This window comes from Phoca vitulina, unplaced genomic scaffold (genome assembly GCF_004348235.1).
Source record: "Phoca vitulina isolate PV1807 unplaced genomic scaffold, GSC_HSeal_1.0 scaffold6, whole genome shotgun sequence".
In the NCBI taxonomy this organism is placed as follows: Eukaryota; Metazoa; Chordata; class Mammalia; order Carnivora; family Phocidae; genus Phoca; species Phoca vitulina.
The window spans coordinates 66,361,369-66,384,768 of NW_022589709.1; the positions used below are offsets into that span (position 1 = coordinate 66,361,369).

A 23,400-nucleotide genomic window follows, 5' to 3' on the forward strand; every position below is an offset into this window, starting at 1 on the left:
CTTCTTTTTTTCTTTCTTAACATATATTGCATTATTTGTTTCAGAGGTACATATCTGAGATTCAACAGTCTTGCACAATTCACAGCGCTTACCAGAGCACATACCCTCCCCAGTGTCCATCACCCAGTCACCCCATCCCTCCCACCCCACCCCCCACTCCAGCAACCCTCAGTTTGTTTCCTGAGATTAAGAATTCCTCATATCAGTGAGGTCATATGGTACATGTCTTTCTCTGGGAAACGCAATTCTGTATATACTTGTGGTAGACTTTTATACTTTGATGGCTCCTATAAACCATACTTCCCAGTATTTATACCCTTGTGTAGTCCCCCACCACACTGATTCTGGATATGCAACTAGCATGTAACTACCTTTGGGCAATAAGGCATTAGGAAACAAGGTAGCTTGATAAAAGCTTCCACACTGGACTTGCCCTCTTGATATATCTTTTTTTGGCTTAATAGAAATTTCTCTCATAGATCCAGAGGCTAGAAGTCCAAGAACAGGTGTCAGCAGGGTCCCCTCTGAGGACAGAGACAGAGAATCTGTTCCATGCTCTCTCCCAGCTTGCAAAACTTGGTGTTGCAACCCAACTTCCACAGTATGAGGAAGAGATGCCAACAGCCTCCAACTGTTCTGGCATCCCAGCTGAAGCACCAGACACATGAGTAAGGAAGCATCTTGGATATTCTAGCTTTAGCAGATACCATGGGGAACAGACATAAGTCATTCCTGCTGAGCCCCACCTAATTTGCAGATTCATGAGCAATAACAAGATTGTTCTTGTTTTAAGTTTAAAAAAAAAATAGCTCATTTAAAGATGTGTCAACATAAAGCCAATAAATACTGTTGGGTATCTTGGGCTTTATGTAAAAAAATTTACTTAAAATTTACTTCTGGAAGGATTTATATGCTGATCAAAGGAAAACCAAATCTCGCCCTGTGGTAATGATCTTAGTCATTCTACCACCCACTCATTTGCTCTTTGCTCTTCAAGTTTAGAAAGTAAATTTTAACTTGCATTTCTGCCACTAGAAGTCTTACTCTCTCAGAAAGATAGTACCTATCATTTTGCAAATCTCTCTGATGTCTGATTTAATACAGAAGACAGCTGGATTCTCATCCATGCCTCTGCATTGAGTCTACTGTGATAATGATGTTTTGGTTAAAGTACATGAAGAAAATGTGGCTTCACAAATATATGCAGCTGGAAAAGGTATTTTAAAAGACTCTTCCAATAATTATGAACACTCTTCTTTGATACTAGTCCCAAGAAGACTGTGATATGGAATCTGAAACCACATCAACAAACTTTTCCTACTGTTACACATGAAAATCCAGATGGTCTATCTTACACAATGTGAATGGATCATTTACCTAAGGATGATTTTGTTTCATCATGCATTGGTCATTGGGAAAATATTGGTTCACCAAGTTATGCAGATCTCCTAAATGTTTACACATTTCACTGTGCAATACATTAAAAAAAAAAAATCACATTTGATAACATCACTGATCTTGTTAGAAAATTCAAGTATCGGGAAACTGTCAAGTTTACAGTGGTGGATATGAGTTTCCCAAAATTCTAATCTCACTGGTGAAAAGAACATTTCAATTGTCTTTCTTGAAGTTCCTTCCTTCACTTAACTCATCTTAAGGAAAATGTCTGCCAAAAATACCCCAATTTCTGTTGTCATAGCTTTAATTTAGGTGAGTTCATGAGCTTTACCCACCACTGTAAATGTTAATGCAGTGAAAGAGGCAAATAACATCCAGTTTTATTACAAAATTTATTTTGATCTAATGGATCCACAGAAAGGGTCTCAGGACCTGCTCTCTTCCCCCAACCACGGGTCTGTGGACCACACTTGGAGAAATGCTGCTCTAACAGATGGCTAGCCAGTCTTTCCTGTGTTATAAATGTACCTAAAAATTGTAGAAACTTAACATACTTGTTGAAACATTAACTTACAGGCACTGGGGAAACTCTTTTTCTCCGAACTCCTGGAGATTCTGACTTCACTGAGCGACCTGATGGGGAGCTGCCAGGAGAAGGACTGCGTCGGCCTTTGGGAACGGGTGACGCGGGGCTCACCTGGCCCTCTCCTTGAGACTCAGTTGCCAAGTTGTGAATTTCAGAACCATCTCCTTTAATAGGGATTGGTTTTACCACCTAAATTAAAATCCCAACATTCTGATTACTTAAAAATAGAAAAAGTAAGTAAATTTGAATACATCAGACCAAGAAATGAACTCAAGTTTTCATTACACAATATTATACAAACATAACAATTTATCAACTTTTATTTAGTATTACTTCAAACGATAAATGTTAAGACTATTTTTACCCCACAGATGTCATTCATTTAGGCTTTATCACTAAATTGTTACACATAATTTTAGAATTTAGTATTATCTGTTATTATGTGCCCTAAATCACTTAACATTCAAAATCAATAATCACAGGTTAATAAACAAATGTGCAAAATAAGCACTTTTACATTCAACTAGATTCAAGGAGATACTTTCTTTTTCATTTCTATTGAGAAAATACATGATCTTGAAAACAATAATGGGCATAATTTAAATGCCCAAATAGTCTGATTAATATAAAACCATTTTGTCTTTTTTTTTTGCAATGTTTTATTACAGTAGCTTTAGACATGTATTTCAGAATCACCAATAGAAGCTACATATTTGAAGAGCAATCTCTTAAGCAGAAAGGCAGGTTGCAAGACCTGTTGTTTCTCAACAGACCTAATCTAGCTCTGACCAAAAGGTCAAACCCTGTAGCCTTACCTAACCTTCCCTGCCTTTCTCCCACTACTCTTCTACTGTTCTACTAGCCAGCTGCTGTGCCTATCAAACATGACTAACCTGTCGTCTTCCTGGGCTTTCACTTCCCCTCCCCCCACTCCACATCTTCAGCCTGCAGCACACCAGACACCATACCTTCACCTGGTGAAAAACCCCTATCTTTTAAGGCTCGGTTAAAATCCTATGTTTTACAAATGCACTTAACTCTATCAGCCTGACATTTTTCTTTCTAAATTGTTACTGCTCTCTGCCTACTCCACACATTTGGCATACAGTCACATACTGTTCTGTGGTATTTCATGCCTTTATTTTTATTTATAAGTTGCATTTTCTTAATTGGGGATGTTTATACCTCACGTTTCAAGAAGGACCTGATTTAATTTACATAAAACATAAAAACAAACAAAAGCAGACTTTCCAAGTAGACTATAAACTTAAGGGTAGTATGAAATCTGTAAACTAGGGAGATGTAGGGTAGCATAACTGAACTTAAGGACTACATGTTGTCTTATTCCACACATCTCTTCCCTCTTTACCTCTGTCCTATATAATGTACTTGAGAAAAAAAAATTTGGCGTTAGATAACTGAATGTCCTTAGTTTATATGTAATAAAGGATTGGCTTTATTGGCTTCTTTTCAAAAAGTTATGATTTCTGCTTTACGGTATTCTCAAAAGATTTGGACTCTCCACCAGTATAAGGAGCTCAAGAAAGCAGCACATCCACACTTCAGATGGTTTAAACTGCTCAAAGGTTCTTTATATTAACTGGGCAAAAATGTACCCCCTTCTATAAGATGTTTCAAAAGAACTTTCTCTTTGCTAAGATGAATTCCTGATTTCTTCATCTGCATCCTCTGACATGATTACTAAAACAGTCGGGGGTTCTCACTATACTACTTCATATGAAAAACAAATGGAAGAAATGTGGAAGCTTAGCTGGAAAGGAAAGGACTCATGGGTAATATAGCAGCTTAGCTTAAAAAGCTGGTATATAAAGGAACAATTAAATATATTCTATATTAGCTCCATGGGTTAGCACCATTGGGTAGAATGTGCAAGACAGAACGCAGCTCAATGAGGGAAGTCTATGTGGCTTTTGAGCATTGGAAACATGGCTAATGTGGCTGAGGAACGAAATTTTTACTTATTCACATTTAATTAATTTATATTTGAACTTAAATAGGCAAGTGGGGGACACCTGGCTGGCTCAGTTGGTTAAGCGTCCCACTCTTGATTTCAGCTCAGGTATGATCTCAGGGTTTTGAGATCGAACCCCATGTCGGGCTCTGGCACTGGGCATGAAGCCTGTTTAAGATTCTCTCTCCCTCTCCCTCTGCTCCTCCCACCCCCTTTCTCTCCCTCTCTTAAAAAAAAAAAAAAAAAGGCAAGTGGGATGCATGTAGGGCTAGATGATCATACAGGTGAAGGGTTTCAATTGTCGAGTGAGTAGCTTGCCCAATAACTTTTATGATTATACCCACCATCCCTTGCCCTCCCCCAAGCCTAATAAATCTTAACTTGTCATCTTTACTTATAAAGAACAAACAAAAAGCAAATAAAAACTTGCTGATACAGACTGATACTGGGACACTTAATTAACAATTGAGATCTACTTCCTTTATTAGAAAGACAAGCACATTTCATAGTATTTGTCTACTTTAAAAGAAAATAACCATGGCAAAGGATAGAGTATGCCTTTCTTTCCTAATTCTATCAATCTAGGTTTTCTTTCCCCAAACTCTGGGCATCTTTTAAATTTACCTCAAACCCCATGAGTCTATTCAACCTTTCTGCTTTCCTGGATGATTTCTGGAACTCAGATCTTTGGATCCTACCTTAGAGAAAGAATATCAAAATAAAATGAGAAAAAATGCTTTTCTTTTTTAAAGCACAATATAAATCTCTACTAAAAGGATTTTAGCTACTGACAGTAGGGGGCAGTGTTGCTTTAAGCATTACCTCCCCAACCCAACCAGTTTAGTTTCTATAACAGTTTAAGGTGCTTAGTGAGCATAGTTTTAGCAGTATTTTGTTCCAAGTGGCTAGAATATCAAGCAAATGAAACGACTGCATTTAAAATCAAGAAGAAAAAAAGCTTAAAAGAGGATCTATTTATGCTTCATTTCCCACTTCCTCCTATGCTTTCTTCCTTACATCAGGTAACCCACAGCCACTTACCACAGGGCCTCTCCTATTTCTCCTTTCCAGCCATTCGTGCTTCCAGGCTGGCATACAGGTTGCCTTCAGTTTCTCCCTGATCATTCGTTCTTCTGGGCGATCATCCATCTTGTGCAACCCCTTGAGAGTTTCTTTATTCTCCATCTCACGACTAAAATGGAGGGAGAAACAAGAATGAGATTAATATATAAAAAATAATTTCCAAGAACAAATAGTATTTTATACTTTCATTGGACATGTAACTACAAAGGTAACTGCTAAAAACCCCCCAATGATTTAAGCCAAGTATGAAAGTATCACTGTGAATCACATATACACTAATGTTCAATGCCGCATGATAATGTGAGTTTAATAATGCCTTTAAAAAGAAAGGTTCTATTTAGAAGGTACAGACTTACTAATAATACTAATGCAGACCTTTGTTCCCAGGTAGTTAACAAAATGGATCCCAAGACATTAAGTATGGCATTAACGAACACATTCGTGAACATTGCACTGTTTCCAATTACACCATTCTCACGTCCTGAAGTATTTAACAGATATTTAGAAGAGTATTTTACTACTCTAGGATTTCCAATAATTTAAGGATTTCCAGGATTTCCAATAACTTATCCCAGCATTTTCAGTAATTTAAGTCACTATAGATTGAATCTGGTGGATATGCTCATTTTCTGAAAAAAAGCTAAATAAATATTTAATAAGCTAAGTGTAACCTCACCCATATTCTATGATCCCACAATATTTGTTCAAAGCCTAAATAATTAAATTTATATTCTCCCAACAATAATTCCACATCAAAGCACTGGGGATACTCTGTATATAAAAAGTAAAAATTGGTACAAACATCTGACCTTTACTCCATAATATAGTGTGGAGTTATCAGAATAAAATAATGTGGAAGCTAGTAACTTTTGAGAATTAATTCTACAAAGCCTAAATGGTAAAGCATCCACTAATTTCAAATACACTTATATCCACATATGGATATATACAACAAAACAAAATGCATATGCATGGATTTTAAAACCTGTTTCATAAGGAAATAGTTAAAGCATTTGTACTCTGGGAGAAGTAACAATTAAAAAAATACTAAGCTAACTTCAATAACTATTTTGGACATTCTATAAAGCTACAGAACAGTTACTTTTTTTTTTTTTTTACACAGATAGGAAAAGGAAATACTCAAGGAAATACCAGAGACGATAACCGCAAGCTTATAAAAAGTTAAATGCAAACTCCTCTAGGAATTTTCCAGCTAATTACAACCATAGAGCATCAGTATCTTCAGAGAACCAGCAAAAAAAGAAAAAAAAACTATTTAAAACTAAATATGCACTAGAAAGGAAATGGTTAATTGGATTTCCTGAAGCATCAATTCTGTGAGGGCAGTGGAAATTAACAAGTTAAATACCCCTGTGCAGAGAAACTGGTCTAGATAGTTTTAGGAATGCAAAAGAGCACAAAACATTTGAAACTTGCAAATGGGCATTAAGAGCGTATAGAAGAATATTTCCGCCATACAGGTATAAGAAAACTGTCGAAAAGAAAGAGCCTATATGAAAAAAAAAAAGGTAAATAAAGAATGGAAGGAAGGAAGGAGATTTTTATTTACTTAGAAGTGCCTGGCTCTTTTTCCTGCTCTGATTATAGTATAAAATATAACTTTTTGGGTGTCTAAGAGGAAGAGTAGAGAGGGAGGGAGGAGTGGGAAAGGAAGAGAGGACAGAAAGGGGAAAGAAAGGGAGAGGGAAAGAAGAGAATGAGAGAGAAAAGGAGTTGGGCGGGGGGGGACAAAGGGAAGGACAAGAAGGGAGGGAGGGTAGAGAAATGTTCTCCCAAAACTTTATCCTGCTCAGTTACTACTTACCCAGGGAAGCTCAGATTTACAGGCAACCCAATTTATGGGCTGATTGCATACCAAAAATTCACTTACAACTCTCTGGTTTGAAAAGCAAACACTTTCCCCTCCAGTAAAAATGTTGCAAGGCGTGGCTAGGTTCCCAGGCTAGTTCTCAAAAAATAAGTCACACTGCACAACTGCAGTGCATTTTCATCCTAGAAGCTCCTGCACTCCTGGACAAAGGAGCTTATCCTCCCTTTGGTCCTAAATGTCTCTCCTCCCCCAAATTTGTTTTATGAGTATCTCTTCTCCATTCTGTATTTTCAGTGTCTCTCTCCCTGGCACACACCCAAACACGGAGAAGACTCTCCCTGTCTAAACAAAGCTTCCTGATGATGTGGCCTCCTTAAAGTTGGCGTGATTTGCCTCTTTCCTTTCCACTTGTTGGAAAATAGTGTAATCACTTAAACCAATTTCTTAATAAATAATAGGGGATAAGCATACTAGTACCTCAACTTTTACATACATATAAGATTATTTCTTCTGAACAAATGCAGTGAAATGGAATTGCTGGGTCAAATTTGTACACAAATTAAGATTTTTGGTGATACTGGCAAATTACCTTCAAGAAAATGTATCTTCTACTCCAACCCCCCAGGTCAAGTTGCCAACTTAGCTGGTCTGTACTAACAAAAGACTCCTAAGGAGGCTTCTTCACTTTGTAAATTTTTTTAAAAGATTTTATTTATTTATTTGAGAGAGAGAGAGAGAGAAACAGCATGAAAGGGAAGAGGGTCAGAGGAAGAAGCAGGCTCTCCGCTGAGCCGGGTGCCCAATGTGGGACTCGATCCCAGGACTCCAGGATCATGACCTGAACCAAAGGCAGTCGCTTAACCCACTGAGCCACCCAGGTGCCCTTTCACTTTGAATCTTACTCCAATCCAGGCTTCACAGAGCAGCCAGGGTTATTTCCTCTATTAAAACCCTCCAGTGGTATCCCCCTGGGTTGGACTAAAATTCAAAATGTTTAACAGGTCCTATGTGGCCATGCACCACCTGGTCTTATCTCAAATGAAGTCACTTAGACCCCCACCCCCTTCCTTGTGTTTCTTCCACTGCCTGAAAAACTCCAACATCGCTCCTGCTCAAGACTTTTGCACAGATTGTTTCTTGTCTACTTTTCATCTCGTTCATTTCTACTCACTTTTCAACTTTTCTTCTACACCTCAGAGATGGTCCCAATCTCGGTTAGGAATCCCTAGTTCCATTCCTTCACAGCACTGTACTTTTCCTTTAAAGTGCTCATTGCAATTTGCAAACCTATTTCCCCACCATGAACTATAAATTCCATGAAGGCAGGGACCAGTGTTTTATCCGTCATTATATATCCAACATCTAACAGTGTCTGGCTTATGATGGGTTTCAAAGCATATATTAAATGAATGATCATTTATTAACAACTTTGCCAGCCCTAAGGACCTTCCTAGTTTTAAAATTTAATGACTACTCACGTTAATCTTTTTACAGTTCTGTATTTAATTAAGACTATATTTGTAATTTAGATTTTATTCAGTAGAGCAATTTTTGTTGTTCCTAATCTGCAAATATAAAACAAAAAGTTATTTCTAATGTTTTCTTAAATAATAATCATATATCACTAATTCTAAAATGTGTTTTTTTTGCATTTTACTATCTGAAATCTGAATGCTTCTTAGAATCAAATGTTGTAATTTATGGTAGGGTTTATATAAGATAATCGTTCAATTTATAACCAATGGGATCTTAGATTCAATGAAATATACAGTAAATCCTATTCTACTTGCTAGGAACAAAATCATGTGTGTATGTATATAGCATTCATGTATCTTCTTATCCAATTAATACTATAGCTATAACAGGAAACATCTTTTTTTTTTTAAACACAAACTAATCTAAACAGACAGTTGCTAAATCACCAGGAGATTAGAGGGCCTGTAATTCATTTTGGTTAAACATGAGTGTTTTGGAGAGTTATTTTTGCATTAGTACCTACAACCAATACCTGTTATTGTAACTGAAGTAATAGCTTGTACATTTCTGACTCTTTGACAAAACAAACATACATATTTTGAGAAACCACTCTGAAGACTTTAAAAATAAATGAAATTTTTGGGGTGCCTGGGTGGCTCAGTCGTTAAGCGTCTGCCTTTGGCTCAGGTCATGATCCCAGGGTGGGATCAAGCCCTGCATCAGGCTCCCTGCTCAGCAGGAAGCCTGCTTCTCCCTCTCCCACTCCCCCTGCTTGTGTTCCCTCTCTCGCTGTGTCTCCCTCTGTCAAATAAATAAATTCTTTAAAAAAAAAAAAAAATGAAATTTTAGCCAGACAGATGTGAGAAACTTAAACATTGTTACAAACTAAGCTTTATCTTCCTTTCCTGTTTATTTACAAAACATTTTTCTTGCTTTTTTTGGTTCTAAACATTCCTCAGAATGAATCTTTGATCAACCTAGAGCTTCAAAGAACCTTTCTTCTCTGAGGTTAGGCTTCTTGTTCTGGTCCCTTTCTAGACCTACAGAATTTACCTGCTAACAGATGAGATGGTTCAATGGTCCCTTCTTAATGAAGTCACTTGGTCCTCTGACTACCTGTGGTAGCAACTATTGTTGACTGGACTGCCACTCTTATAGCTCTCCTCTCCCTGAACTTCTAGGAGGTGATTTTTTCCCCAGTTCTGCTTCTACCTCTCTGACTGACCTCACTGGTATCATATACCAGACCCTCTTCCCGGAGCCCCTTAAACACTAGCCACCACTTCTCGAAGCACTAAAATACTCTTCTGAAGCACACCAAGGTATTTCATACCTCTCTGCTATTGCAGATGATTTTTTTTTCCCTGACAGAACTACCCTATCATCTTACATGTCTTCAGTAAAGAATTTCCTACTACCATTCTATAGCAGTTGCCACTCCCTCCCCACTGAGTTAATATTAATTATAATACATTATAAAGTTGAGTATTAGTTTAAGTATCTGCTTCTCTCACCACACTGGGAGTTCTTCTGGGACAGGTTACAACATCCTACTCATTTTTCTATCATCAGTAGCAAATGTCCTCGACAGGCCACAAAAGGCACATGAACCAAAGCCAGAGGGCCTATCCAGCCATAGCCACCTTCCCTTTCAAGGATGGTGCCTGATGCTCGGGAGCACCGTGCTTTATACATTTGAACCCATCCTGCAGTCCACAGTTGGCCAGTGCAAGAATGTGCCCTGGTCCAAAGACCCTCTAAACCAGATGGTACTGTACATTTTAACCATATCTGCCCACTGTGGGTATGTGACTGCATGATACACAGATAGTGTCACTGCAGGAAAAATGGCATCGAAATAGAGAAAAAGAGCAAAGCAGTAAGTAGCAACAATAAGACAGAAATAAGAGAGAAGAAAGAGAAATTAGAAGATGTGGTTGGCAATGGAAGGAAGGGAAAAAGCAATGCAAATAAACTTAAGAGTTGTACCTGGGCCACATGATATGCTGTTAGCAATGATCAGAGCTACTTTTAAACTTCCCTGGGTGGTGAATAACCAAGTTCTCCAGAGGCCACATGTATGCGCTGCCTTGGAGGAAACTTCTTGGGTCCATTTTACATTGCACTGAAATAAACCCTAATATGTCTCTCTTCCCTGTATCCCCAAAAAGCCTGACTACAGCATTAATACAGCACACTGCTCTGGCACACAAAAGATACTAGAAAAACATTCAAAAATAGAATTCTATCAAGTTAATTATGATTTTTAAAAGGTATTTCTTGAATGGTTCATCTTTACCATGGAAATACGTATGTTAGTCAACAACTAGTGATACGGAGAAATAGCTGCCACACTTACATCATAATAGAAAAAAATTAATGTTACATGCCAGGCAAGGTGTTAGGTGCTTTATAGATATTTACGTGTACTTCACCCTCCCAATAACCCTATGAGGTCGTTACCATCTGAGGCTTGGAGAGGCTGATTTACATGCCTGGGGTCACACGGTTTATAAGGAGCAAGAGCAAGATTCAAACCCCGGTCAATCTGACTCTTGTCTGCTATGGCAGGTCACTGTCAACTCTGATTTGGTTTTACAATGACTCAACATCAGGTATCTGTGCTGTTTATCCAGCTGATGAGAATACAAAGTTTAAACTAGTTTTTACAATGGTGACTATTATAAGAATTAAAAAAGCACATTAATTCTCTTCATTAATAGAGCACTTCACTGTAATAAGAGTATGTAATGATCATATGAAACCTTTCTAGAAACTAATGGAGTTTAACTTTAGTATATTTAATACTTCCAGAACAGTTCACATTATGGATAACTTTACATAGAAAGAAACTCAATTCTGTCAGTGTCCAAGGAATCTCAAGGAACCCTGGAAAATACACTGAAATGTCTGGGATAGGCACAATTCAGAGCCACCCAACTGAGGTCTACTTGGGAAGTTCTCAAAAGAGGAGGAATTCATATATTAAAACCCACAAGCTTTGTGACCAAGGGGAGAGAAGAGCAAGGGAGGAACTATCTTCCAAAATAAGACTCGTCTATTGTGGGATCCTTAAAATTTGAGTTTCCAGGTAAAAGTCAAGAGAAGGAAGGACTTAGGTAAGAATGGGGAGAGTGTGTGGTGAAGCATAAGGCTAACAACAGAGGCTAACAATCCCTTACCATGGACAGGGCACTGTGCTAACAGCTCCACATGGGTCACCTCAGTCAATTCTCATGACTTGGGACTTTTACTATCCCAATGGCAGATAAGAAAAAACAAACAAGGAGGTTAAGTTGTGTCCAAGGTGATAAAGTCTGTATGTGAAAAATACAGGATTGAAACCCAGACAGGAATGATTCCACAGTCTCTTATATCCTACAGGTCAAAAGGAAAATGAGTATTTACAAGTGCCTAAAATTTGTTGACCAAGATCTGAGGCCAAAATATCTGTAAAAACTATTTTCCCATAAGATAATTTCTTGAGAGATATGGGCTACTACTGGCGTTTTCCCTCTTCTGAGCAGGAAGAATTAAATAAAATCAATGGTCCGTCCAACCCTTCCATCTTTATAATACAACAACCACAACATATCTAATTTTACGTAAGAAATAATAGTATATAAAGTGGCTCACGTGTGTATGATAATTAGTCCCCAAAAGGCTTTATTCCAACTTATGCTCAGTAATATTTGACCCCGAAAACCAACGATGGCACGACTCCTATTTATTTACAATGAGAAACAGGCAATTGCTTTTTCCCCTAAAGAGTAACCATGTTCTCTTTGTCACAACAAAGGACTATTGATTTCTTATATGGATATGGCCATGGTATAATCAGTGTTATAATATGCGGAATCACTATCAGAAGTTTTTACTGGGGAGGGGGGCAGCTATTTCTAGTATTGTACAAATCTTCCTATTTAGTCCTTTGAGGGATACAGGCACAGAATCTCACCCTCAAAAAGCCCATGTTCTGGTTAACAACATCAAAGGTTAAATAATAAGGAGGCCAAATAACAAAGACAATAATATAACTTATTGTCAACAATGATTATAAGTAGTTTAATACCACCTTAGTGATTTTGACTGATTCTATTTATAAATTATTCCAAATTATCTGTACATACTAAAATTCAGTTTATCTGACCTCATGGATTAGTTTCTGTTAAAATGGCACTTCATCTGAGTTTTAAGATTAAAATTATTCAGCAAAAATTACAAGATTTTGAAAAGTTGGACATGGTATAGAAACGTGAAGAGTATATATGAAATTAACCAAAATTAAACTGATAGAATATATTAATGGGTAAACATACTGCAATTGCTTGTTCACTTGCTGACTTAGGCCACCGCAGACAAGGAAGTGCATTCCCCTGGCATGTCCTGCAGCCACCAACAGAGGGCACCCGCAGCAACAGATGCCCTGGGCTCCATAAATAATTGCTGATTCAGTCAGAAGTAGCTGGTTATCATTTCTAATAAACAAATTATCTGGGAAATAACACTGTGCAGATGTAGTACCCAGCAGACACACACAGCCTATTTTTTAATCCATAACTTCTACCATCAGTATCTCTGGGACATAAAAATTTCAAAGAGAACAAGAAGAATATTCAAAAGGTTTTCTGACTTCTAAATTAGTAATTTGTAAAATATTAGCTCAACAATCATTATGCAAATATAGTAACAGGGAGTTTACAAAAAGCAAAGAGCTACTAGACAGTATCAAAGCATCAAAGCATTTAAAAAAAAAAGATTTATTTATTTTGGGGGGGGGCAGAGGGAGAGGGAGTCTTAAGCAGACTCTGCGCTGAGCGCAGAGTCCGACACAGGGCTTGATCTCACAACCCTGAGATCACGACCTAATCCAAAACCAAAAGCTGGACACTTAACCGACTGCGCCACCAAGAGGAGACGCCCCACTATCAAAGCATTTGTAAAGGCAGCAACTCCACGTGGAATTTTTTGGCAGTCAATTACCTATGACCTAGTCTATGGAGTAAACTACATGCCTCAAAGGCTCCTTTTAGAGAATTCAAGCGAATCAAAAAGAAAAGTGTATTTTGGGACACCTGGCTGGCTTACTCAGTGGAACATGGGACTCTTGATCTTGGGGTTTTAAGTTCGAGCCCCACAATGGGTGTAGAGATCACTTAAAAATAAAATCTTAAAAAAAAAAAAGTGTATTTTAACTACATGGTTCTACATTATATGTTCTTATATATGTGATAAATATGTATGGATATATTTAAAGAAATTGATACTCTACGAACACTGAATAAATTCTAAGGGATTGATAAGTGAATTATTACTGGTAATTACAACTTTTAAATTCAGACACCATTAAAAATACTTTTTAATGTACATAACATATATTATTAAGTGAAGAAAGAAAAGATTCTAGGTTGTTTTCTTTTATGAACTGTATTTTTGTTTAATTCTACTCAAAACTGTTTTATGATTAAAAGGCACCTTTCTTGATCACATCTCCATAGCAATATTCAAATACAAGTTTGATAAAACTGCTTTGCAGGAAAAATAAATCTTGTGTAATTAACACACAAGCCTTTGGATGGACTTCAGTAGCTTTCAAAGTTACTGACATACTGAAGGTAAAACACCAAGGTTGGACTTTCAGGTAGACACGTTTATACATGAGTAAATATCATCAAACTAAAGGGGCTGTGTTTCCTGTGCCTAAGAACCACATAAACCAAGAACAAGATACAGTGAAAAATAATGTTCAAAATCACTCTTAACACTTGCCTAGTCGCAGGAAGAATATAAAGCAGCAATGCAAAAACCTGGTTAAGAAGTTTCCTTGGTACATCTGTATCTCTCAGAAATGTAATGGCAGATTCCATTAAAAACTACCACATTCAAATTAATTAATTTACCACAAACAGATCAGTCTAATATGCATTACTGATGACATTACGTGGTAATGGAACCGTGATATTCTATCCAAATCTGGAAAAAAAAATTACTCTTCCTTCTAAATGTGCTAATAGATGAATCTGAAAATACATTTACATCAATTGAAAATAATTATATATACTTTATCAAGTCAGAGGATATGTAAGATAATAATCACGTGTACTGACAAATGTGTAACTGACTGGTCAAGAAAATGTCTACAATAGAAGTTAAAACCTGCCAGGAGGCAATAAGAATTTAAAGAAAACTAAAGGAAATAAGACAAGTCAAGTTAGTAATCAAGTTAGTAGGGAAATAAAAATCCTACAAGATTAGCAATTTGAAATCAGAAAATATGTTCGTAAAAAAGCACTCAAAGAGAAAAAGCAGAGACAGTGAAGGCAGACATCTTTTCAAGGTAACACCCCTTATGTACCGGCATAAAAAACAAATCAGACTAAAGTGAAACACATGCTTTCAGTTCTGTAATGACTCAAGTTCAGTGTAAAATGAAATGGTAATATTTATGGTAGACAAGTGAAAATGGTAAAAATGGTCAGAAGTGAACAGAAATGAGTTTTGTGATTTTCTAAGATTCACCAAACTCACAAAATATATGAAAATCTTACTGAGAGAAAAACAATGAATGCTACTCTTCTAGCAATGACAGACAAAACAAATGGACCGAAAAGTTAACTAGCTGCCAGTGGAATGTTTCTTACTTTTCAAAAATACTTTTTTTTACTCATCAAAGTAATGACCTTTGTAACAATATTTCCAGGGAGAAAGAGTCACGTTATTCTTTTCTTTGCACCCACAAACGTGGGACATCTACCAGGCTTAACATAAACTTTAGTTTCTGACAGCCAGTATTTACAAAGGGAGTTTAAGACGAATATGGTCCCATTTTTCATTTGCTCCTTTCCAGCAAAAACCCATGAAAGCTTCAAAAACTTTTTATCCTGTAGGTTTGTATTCTTTTGATATTCACTGCTAAAAATTCCACTGTTTATTCTTCCTTTGTGTGTCCTTGATACTTGACGAAGAACCTTTAGAAACCTTTGAAAAAAATGGGACGTTTGAGCATCCTCTTCCTAACTGTTGAACACAGATCAGTAAGCAAGGAAAAGGATGCTAATATTTTATAGTATTTGGCTAAATGTGTATTTCCTTTCAAGAATTCCCCTTTTGTGCTACATAACAGATCTAGGGTTGGGAATGTCTAAATGACAAATGATGCATAAGTATAGTGAGCTTTTACAGTACATTAGAGAAGTAGATTGGAACTCCCTACACCACTACCGTGAGACAGTTTCCAGCAAAGCACTGTGTGTCCTGTCCTCCATCTAGTACACAGTTCATGGTACAAAGCAGGTAAGGGGACAGGGGGTTGTTGGAAGGGATGGCTGTTCCTTCACCATTTTGCTTTTCATCAAAAAGATCCCAAATCAATGTTATATGGAAGTTCTTCTGTATGCTTTTCTTTGGAACCTTCTCCAGTGGGTGTGCAACTGCATTTTTACTATGTCAATTATTTTTCAAAAAACATGGCAGCTTAGTTTGAGTATTCTTTTTTTTAATTTTTTAATTGTTATGTTAATCCCCATACATTACATCATTAGTTTTAGATGTAGTGTTCCATGATTCATTGTTTGTGCATAATACCCAGTGCTCCATGCAGAACGTGCCCTCCTCAATACCCATCACCAGGCTAACCCATCCTCCCACCCCCCTCCCCTCTAGAACCCTCAGTTTGTTTTTCAGAGTCCATCGTCTCTCATGGTTCTTCTCCCCCTCCGATTTCCCCCCCTTCATTCTTACCCTCCTGCTACATTCTTCTTCTTCTTTTTTTCTTGAGTATTCTTTTAAGAGATCAAATGAGTAAGACTAATAATTGGGAAATTGGTCTGTTACTGTACATATTCCCCTTTTAAGAAAAGTTGGTTTACAGTTAAAAATATAACATTGTGAGTGAATGCCATCGATGTTAATAAAAACCCTTGGGCTGTTTTTAATGTTCCCAGATTAATGGAGAAGAGAGTATAGCACTGGATTACAGCACAAAGCGCTCTTACAGCCTTTGCTAGGAGAATGATTTCTTTCAAATACTGCAGAACAGCTGATAGTATTTCTAAAGTACTTCCTTCTAGCTGGTGGAAAGGCATGTTAACTGGGATGCTCAGAATGAGGAAGAATGACTTCCTGACAAATGCTGCTTTTCTTCTTTATGCTTTTAATACTAGAAAACCACTCTGTTCAATGAATGTTGGCACGTCTACTACATGGAAGCTCTGGGCTAGGCAAGAGACATAGATATACAAAGTGGGATAAAGAAACAAAAGATAAATAAGATAGGACCTCTATTCCTCCAGGTGCTTAGTCTAGCACAACACAGAAAATATGATGCCATCTCTCCTATAATGAAGTATTTTAATATATCATAAACAGTTGCAAGGATGGAGTGGATATCCATCCTTAATTTTATCTAGGGGAATCCTGGAAAGATCCACAGAGGAGGTCATACCTGAATAATTTTAAAGGAAAGAACAGGATTGGCAGGTATGGTACTGATGAAGGCTGAAAGATTTTCTAGACAAAAGATATAACTTTGGTGAAAACAATGTTCTATAAAATACTAAACAGTTTATGATTCTGCTGTTAGGAAACGTGAGATAAGATGAAGTTAAGCAGGTTATTTAAAAACCTATGTGCACTTCATTTTCCAAGGGCGGGGGGAAGAAGGTACACAGCATTCCTTACACATATTTGGCACAGAAGTCCCTTTCAGCAGAACACCTTTGATAGAGTAGTGGTTTGGGGGATATACTGTGAGAAATCTGTACTGAATCATCTTTACAATCCCTTCTGGCTCAAATAAGTATGTTTAAGAAGAATCCAGAGAACTAGCTGTCTTACTGTCTTAATATAAAAGACTTCTCAAGCTATCACAAAATTCAGCATGTTTTTAGTGCAACTAAGGCTCTAAGAATTCAAAATATGGGGGGGGGAAAGATTACCTGACAGCCAGCTTCAGAGACGGGTAAAATCACCTGATACGAACCCATCCTAAGAGAAGGGGGTGTCAGATATTCAAACTTCGCCTAGTCTAACTATTAGCAGAGGCCAGAGTTTGTCACTAAGATTTGCCCCTGTCTACTCACTCTTTGTCAAGGACTTGGGTCTTGGATGAAGATGAGACATCAGCCAAAGGAAAAAAACAAAAAACCTGACAAGCCATTTTCTCTCATCTCCACATGCCTCGAGTAAAGCCCCAGAATGTGAAATAAAATAGGGACCTGGGGCACAGTCTTCACTTCACTGCAAACTCCCAAAGCTCTGGCACAGTGGGATCACTCTTGTGTCTTTGGCACTGATAGCCGTGTTCCTGGCAGTGACTGGTGGGAAGGCGGTCAGAGCAGAAAGAGCATCAGTACCCAGGAAAAGCAGTGAGACCAATGTGGCTGGAGGAAGCAAAGGCAATGGACAAGGAGGCAGCACTGTCCAGAGACAGCTACAGGGCAACAGACCAAATGCATTCACGAGCCATGTCAGACCCGCACTGGGGAGCTAAAAAGTATTGCGGGGGGTGGCTGGGTGGGGTGTCTTAGGGGTACTGATGGGGGCAGCAGCCACTCAAACCAGTAAAATCTGGGTTGTACACACAACAAAACCAAAAAGACTTTTTATTCACTAGAGAGGACATAATTTGAAGGATATGTTTCTAGGATAGGGTAGAAACAGAAGTCATAACCACACACATAATCAAAAAGTATGGCACAGTGATAAGGGGAATGAACTCTGGAGCTAAACTGCCTGGGTTCAAATCCAAGATCTGACACTATTAGCTATGGCTTTGGCCCAAGGTATTTACCTTCTCTGTACCTCAACTTCCTCACTGTAAAATGGGGATAATAATACCTACCATATAGTGTGACTAGTAGGATTAAGTAAGTTAATATATATGTAGAGTGCCTAAAAGGGTTTCTTCTGCAAAACGGCGATAGGTATTATTTATGATGCACTTTCCTATGTGCTTTTCACTTTTAAGCCCTTTGCATATAGTTCTCATCTCACAGAATGTTAAAGTGAATGAACATGAATGAAGCACTCAACAAGTGCCAATTACATGGTAGGGACCCAAATAAATTTAACTACTAAAATTACCTATTATTATTCATGATGTTGATGTTGATTAAAGCTACTCTTTAGGGAGCACCTCCTCTGTACTAGGTACTATGCTAGATGTTGTCCATATAGTGGCTCTAATTCTCACCACGGCTATAAGGTGAAACACACCATCTTCATGGTGGGCACAAAGAAACTCTTGCAGAAAGATCAAGTAACTTGACTAGGAATTCAAAGTAAGTGGGATTTCCGAGTTTTAAAACTGGGTTTCTTTGGCCTCAAAGTCCCATCCTCCTCCTTGCACACTATGTTGATTCATATTTTCTTTTAACAATACATTAGTTGAAAAACAGATGAAAATAGCAAAATACAACTTTTTTCTAGTTTCAGGAGGTAACTGCTGTACATGTCTATCAGGTAGTCTGCTATCTGTGGGGTGCCAGGAGGGAGGCAGGGGGACAAGGAGGCCTCCAACTGTTTGTTTAATATTTGTTCCTGTAAAGTACACACATTCACATACCCAACTGCAGCAAAAATTATAAAATATTAACATTTATTAAATACAGGCGAAAGTTTTATGGCTGTTCATTATACTATTCCCTAATATTTTTCCCTCTGTATTTTTCTATATGGCCGAAATCTTTAAAAATAAGCACATGCTACGGAACTACTACTCTCTACATTGTGGGAGGCTTCAAGAACCAAAGAATAAAAGGATTGGGGAGTTTGGAGATTCACAGTCAAGTCCTAACTGCCATTAACCAGCTATATGATCGTCAGTAATTCACAACCTTTCTGGAATTCCAGAATTTACCAAATCAGATCAGACTACAAGGCAATACTTCAGGGCCATCCAATGTGAACATTATGACTCATTTATTAATGCCACTACATACATGCTGTAGTCCTGCAAGGGAAATATTAATATCAAAAAAGATAAATCTCAACATGACTCATAAACTCCCTTATTCGTTAAATCTGAAGAGTACCTTCTAATAGTTTATTTGTGTAAAATATTCTTTGCTACTCCTACGATCCAATGGCTCCCAGTATTTTAAAATGTGAGAATCCTTTCTTAACATCACTAGCACCATCATCAGCAAAGTACGTAGGTGGATCCGCAGACCCTGTGAAAACTTAGGCTAGGAAATACTAAACTTTCAGACTCTGTATACTTGATGGTCACTACCATAAAAGCAATAAACCTAATTATGAAAAGGGGTGAGTATTATATTTAAAAGACTATCAAAGCTCTCTCAGAAATGTCAAACTGTCAGGACAAACATTCAAGAAAGGAGAGACCACAAAACATGGATTTTTAGGTTGTTTTACGTTAAAAATTCTTCTGGGTTTTTGTTTTTTTTTTTTTTAACGAATTAACCACAGATTTCTCTTTCTTAAAAGACACAACCATTTTTGCATATTTAAGTGCTATAAGTCAAAAAGATGTGAAGTAGTGGCCAGAAATGAGAAATGAAGCATGGATGCTTTGTGGCCAAGTCTCAGCTGCACTTACGACAATGGCCAAGCTGAATCCTAACTCCCATGGTTCCAGGGCTCTTTGCAGCCACACAGCTTGTTTTTTTCATAATCTGGTGTCATAATTTCAGAAGTGCTTGATCTGTGTCATAAAAGTGATGGTTTGCTTTTTTAAAATGAAGAAAAGCTGGGATATGTTAATATTTAATGTGTCATTTTGCATACTAACCTGAAAACCCAATTACTGCTAAAATATTTGTATTTTGTATTATTAAAAATTATGTGTTTTGCAGGGTGCCTGGGTGGCTCAGTCAGTTGAGCACCCGACTCTTGATTTCAGCTCAGGGATCTCAGAGTCATGGGATCAAGCCCCATGTCGGCAGGCTCTGTGCTCAGCAGGGAGTCTGCTTGAGATTCTCTCTCCCTCTCTTCCTTCTGTCCCTCCCCACCAGCTCATGAGCTCTCTCTCAAATTAAAAAATATATATATGTTTTCAGAGACTACGTGTCATTCATTCAGCTAATTATCACTCCTTACTTATGTAATAAGATTAGAAATCACTACAATTTATTTTTTAAAATCTACTCTCTTAGCTGCAATTTATTCTTTAAACTGAAAACGTGACTAACCTTTGGTTAATTACATCTGGTATTTAGGACACAAGCTTGACATGTTTGGATTAGACAACATAAACATTTTATATGGAATAAATTCTAATGCCCTACACTGTATATTTTTTTGGTTTTCAGTTCAGGATTTTAATATAAAATATCATTCCTCAGTGGGCTGTACAATTACTCCGTCTATAACAGCAAGTAATAAATCAATGTGTCATACAGTCTTGCTCCTCTTGAAAAAAATCACTCTCTACTTACACAGTCCAGTAAACAAGTGGAAAAAGCTGCAAATGTTTGATGCCTAGCAATAAATTAAGCCAAAACACCATAAATGTGCCAATAAACTATAAATAATGGCCATGTAAAATTCTCAAATAAAATCTTTTAATTCTGTTACTGGTGTGTTTGCTAGTGTTCATGTTCTCAGCCTTTCACTGATGAGATAACATCTTGTTCATAACTACCAAAAGTACCATATGCATTACTGTGAAAGAGGTATTTGGATTTCCAACTTGACTTCAGGAATCTCCCCAGATGACCTACAGCCAAGTTGTGATCAAATAATCTCTGTACTAATATTATTCTCCAGGTGACTGAGGCTCTCCCCACCAGATGTTGAGACCAATGTCATATGTTCCTTGCTCCCCTTCAGTTATTCGTTGGAATAATTTCTTTCCAGCCATTTGTTCACCTATTCCCACTCAAGGAGTGTACACATACCCATCTTAAAACAAAACAGAAACCTTTGGGCCAATCAATACATTAAAATCATGGGAAGGTTTTGAAACTTGCAAAGCGCTGATCATGTTTATGTTTATGTTTTATTTTCTACAACTGGTTTTGGAGGCACAAACTTCCTCTAAGAATACTAGCCACCCTATTTAATCCATTAGATGATGATATCAGGAGTGAAACTAACTTCTTTGTTCACTGGCTGGCATAAGCTACCTATTTGTAGTTGAAAAAAAGTAAGAATTCAAAGTGAAACAGAACATTCTAGAATGGAATGACAGGCAAGGGGAAGAAAAAATCCTCATTCAGTAGGTGGCACTCTTTCCTTAAAAATGTAACTTAGGCGAATATTAATATCAAAGATGTCATCCGCCCCACGAATCACTTTAAAGACATGTTAATTCTGATATCCTGTTCCAAATATAGTCTGAATTATTACTTTCTACCTAAATAATGTCTTCCTCATTTCAACAGAAATGGAGGTGTTCATAAATATGCCAATTTTTTTTTCACTGTAGCAAAAGCTACAATTTAGAAGAACCAAATAATTGCGTTTATTTTAAAATGGCAGGTTCTGACTTATGACTTAGCCTGGTATATGCCTCAAAAGACAGTCATTATAACCATTTCTAATTTTAATGAATTCAGTTATAAAAAGAATAATCTGAATGGAAATGGGGCAAAAGATTGTACTTATATAAATTATATTATTGTGTTTATTGCTGTTTAAAAACGTGGCAGCATCTCTTTTTCATAAGCATGCATATGAATATTCCCTTTACTTGGAGTAACTTCGACTCAATTCATTACCATTCTGGCTGATACTCAACCTCAAAACTTTTAAGTTGAAAAATGGGAACAAAGCTGACAATAAAATGTAATTTATCTACAATACAGAAGAAGGAAAAGATAAAAATAAAAGTTGTCTAGTTTTCCTTAGGCATATCTCTTAGTCTCAGAGCCCTGTGGTTGCCTCTTATCACTCAAGTTCTAGGGTCATCTCTACCTTAGAGAAACTGTCCCAGATACTGCCTTTAGCCTTCCCCACTAGTCACAGCCCCTCTAACTCAGTCTGAGGTTGGGGTGAGGGATGGATTCCTCTATCCCCACTAAGTGTAAATAGCACTATTAAAATGGTCTCTTACTTATCTGTCTCCAACACTTGACTGTGAGGGCAAGAAATGATCCTTGAGGACAGAAATGGGTCTCAACACATTCCCTGCCCTAGCAGAAAGCTTGGTACTTAATAAATAAGTGCTCAATAAAGGAACAGATTGATCTTTCCCCTTGTGCTATATTTTTCTTAAGGGTAAGGCCCATGTCTTCCATTCTAATATTATGAACATTCTAATGCTTGGCACCTGTACATAGCAGGCTGGGAAAAATCAATGCCTTTTCAATATGAGCCTTTAGACCAGAAAGATCTCTAGGATGTAAATAAGCTTCACTGAAACCTTTGTTTAAACCAAGTATCCACCATTAGTTCTAGGGGCTGCAGAAAGAGAGAAGAGCTGGGACCATCCCTTGTGGAGTAAAAGATTTCATCCCCTGTAAAAGAAGTCAAGAACCATGAGCCTAGACATCTGTATTTCAGTGAAAAAACTTTCCCATAACTTTGGAGCTTATCCATAACTCTAGTTTTGTTAATGCCTGTTGATTTTCCTATGGTTAATAAGAATAAAAAGTCTTGAAGGATACCCCAACAGGTTTTGTGTCTGGGAGGGGAGAGGCAGAAGCCATGAGACTACATCTTACTGTGAAGCAAACTCAGAGGGAACTAGCTAAGGGGACCAACGAATGGAGTTGTGTCCAGGGAAGGGGCAGTGTTGGAACCCCAAATCCAGACTCCTCAAACCTGGGTTCTCCTAGTTTAGGGGGATACAGCTGGAGGATGCATTTGAAGCCACAGCATAAGCATGAAAAACAGACCATCTACTTCTAGAATGCCAATTTTATTCTAAGATTTGGGGGAGGGGTACAATGCAAGTTTTGTGTTAAAAATACAAAGATGACTAAAACAAAATTCAAAAGAATTAATTAATGTAAACCATGAGACTAGAGACTTGAGAATCAATTTTGTTCATGATTCCAAGTAAGCATTCTCAGGATGGCGGACTGCATGGGACACTCCTGGGTTCTTTCTCTTCAACAGAACTGAATGGATGGCCAGAGTGTTCACCAA

General features: G+C 37.5%; 1 protein-coding gene across 2 annotated transcripts in view; it reads right to left on the minus strand.

Annotated features, from left to right (window-relative positions):
- The window catches only part of MAP3K1 (mitogen-activated protein kinase kinase kinase 1), a 76,273-nt gene that overhangs the window by 29,303 nt on the left and 23,570 nt on the right, over nucleotides 1–23,400 (minus strand). For both annotated transcript variants that reach the window (XM_032404393.1, XM_032404394.1), the window contains exons 2-3: nucleotides 4,998–5,148; nucleotides 1,973–2,173 (exon numbers count right to left, since the gene is read on the minus strand). In XM_032404393.1, the coding sequence (XP_032260284.1) occupies nucleotides 1,973–2,173; nucleotides 4,998–5,148 (352 nt within the window). The remainder of the gene's footprint in view (nucleotides 1–1,972; nucleotides 2,174–4,997; nucleotides 5,149–23,400) is intronic.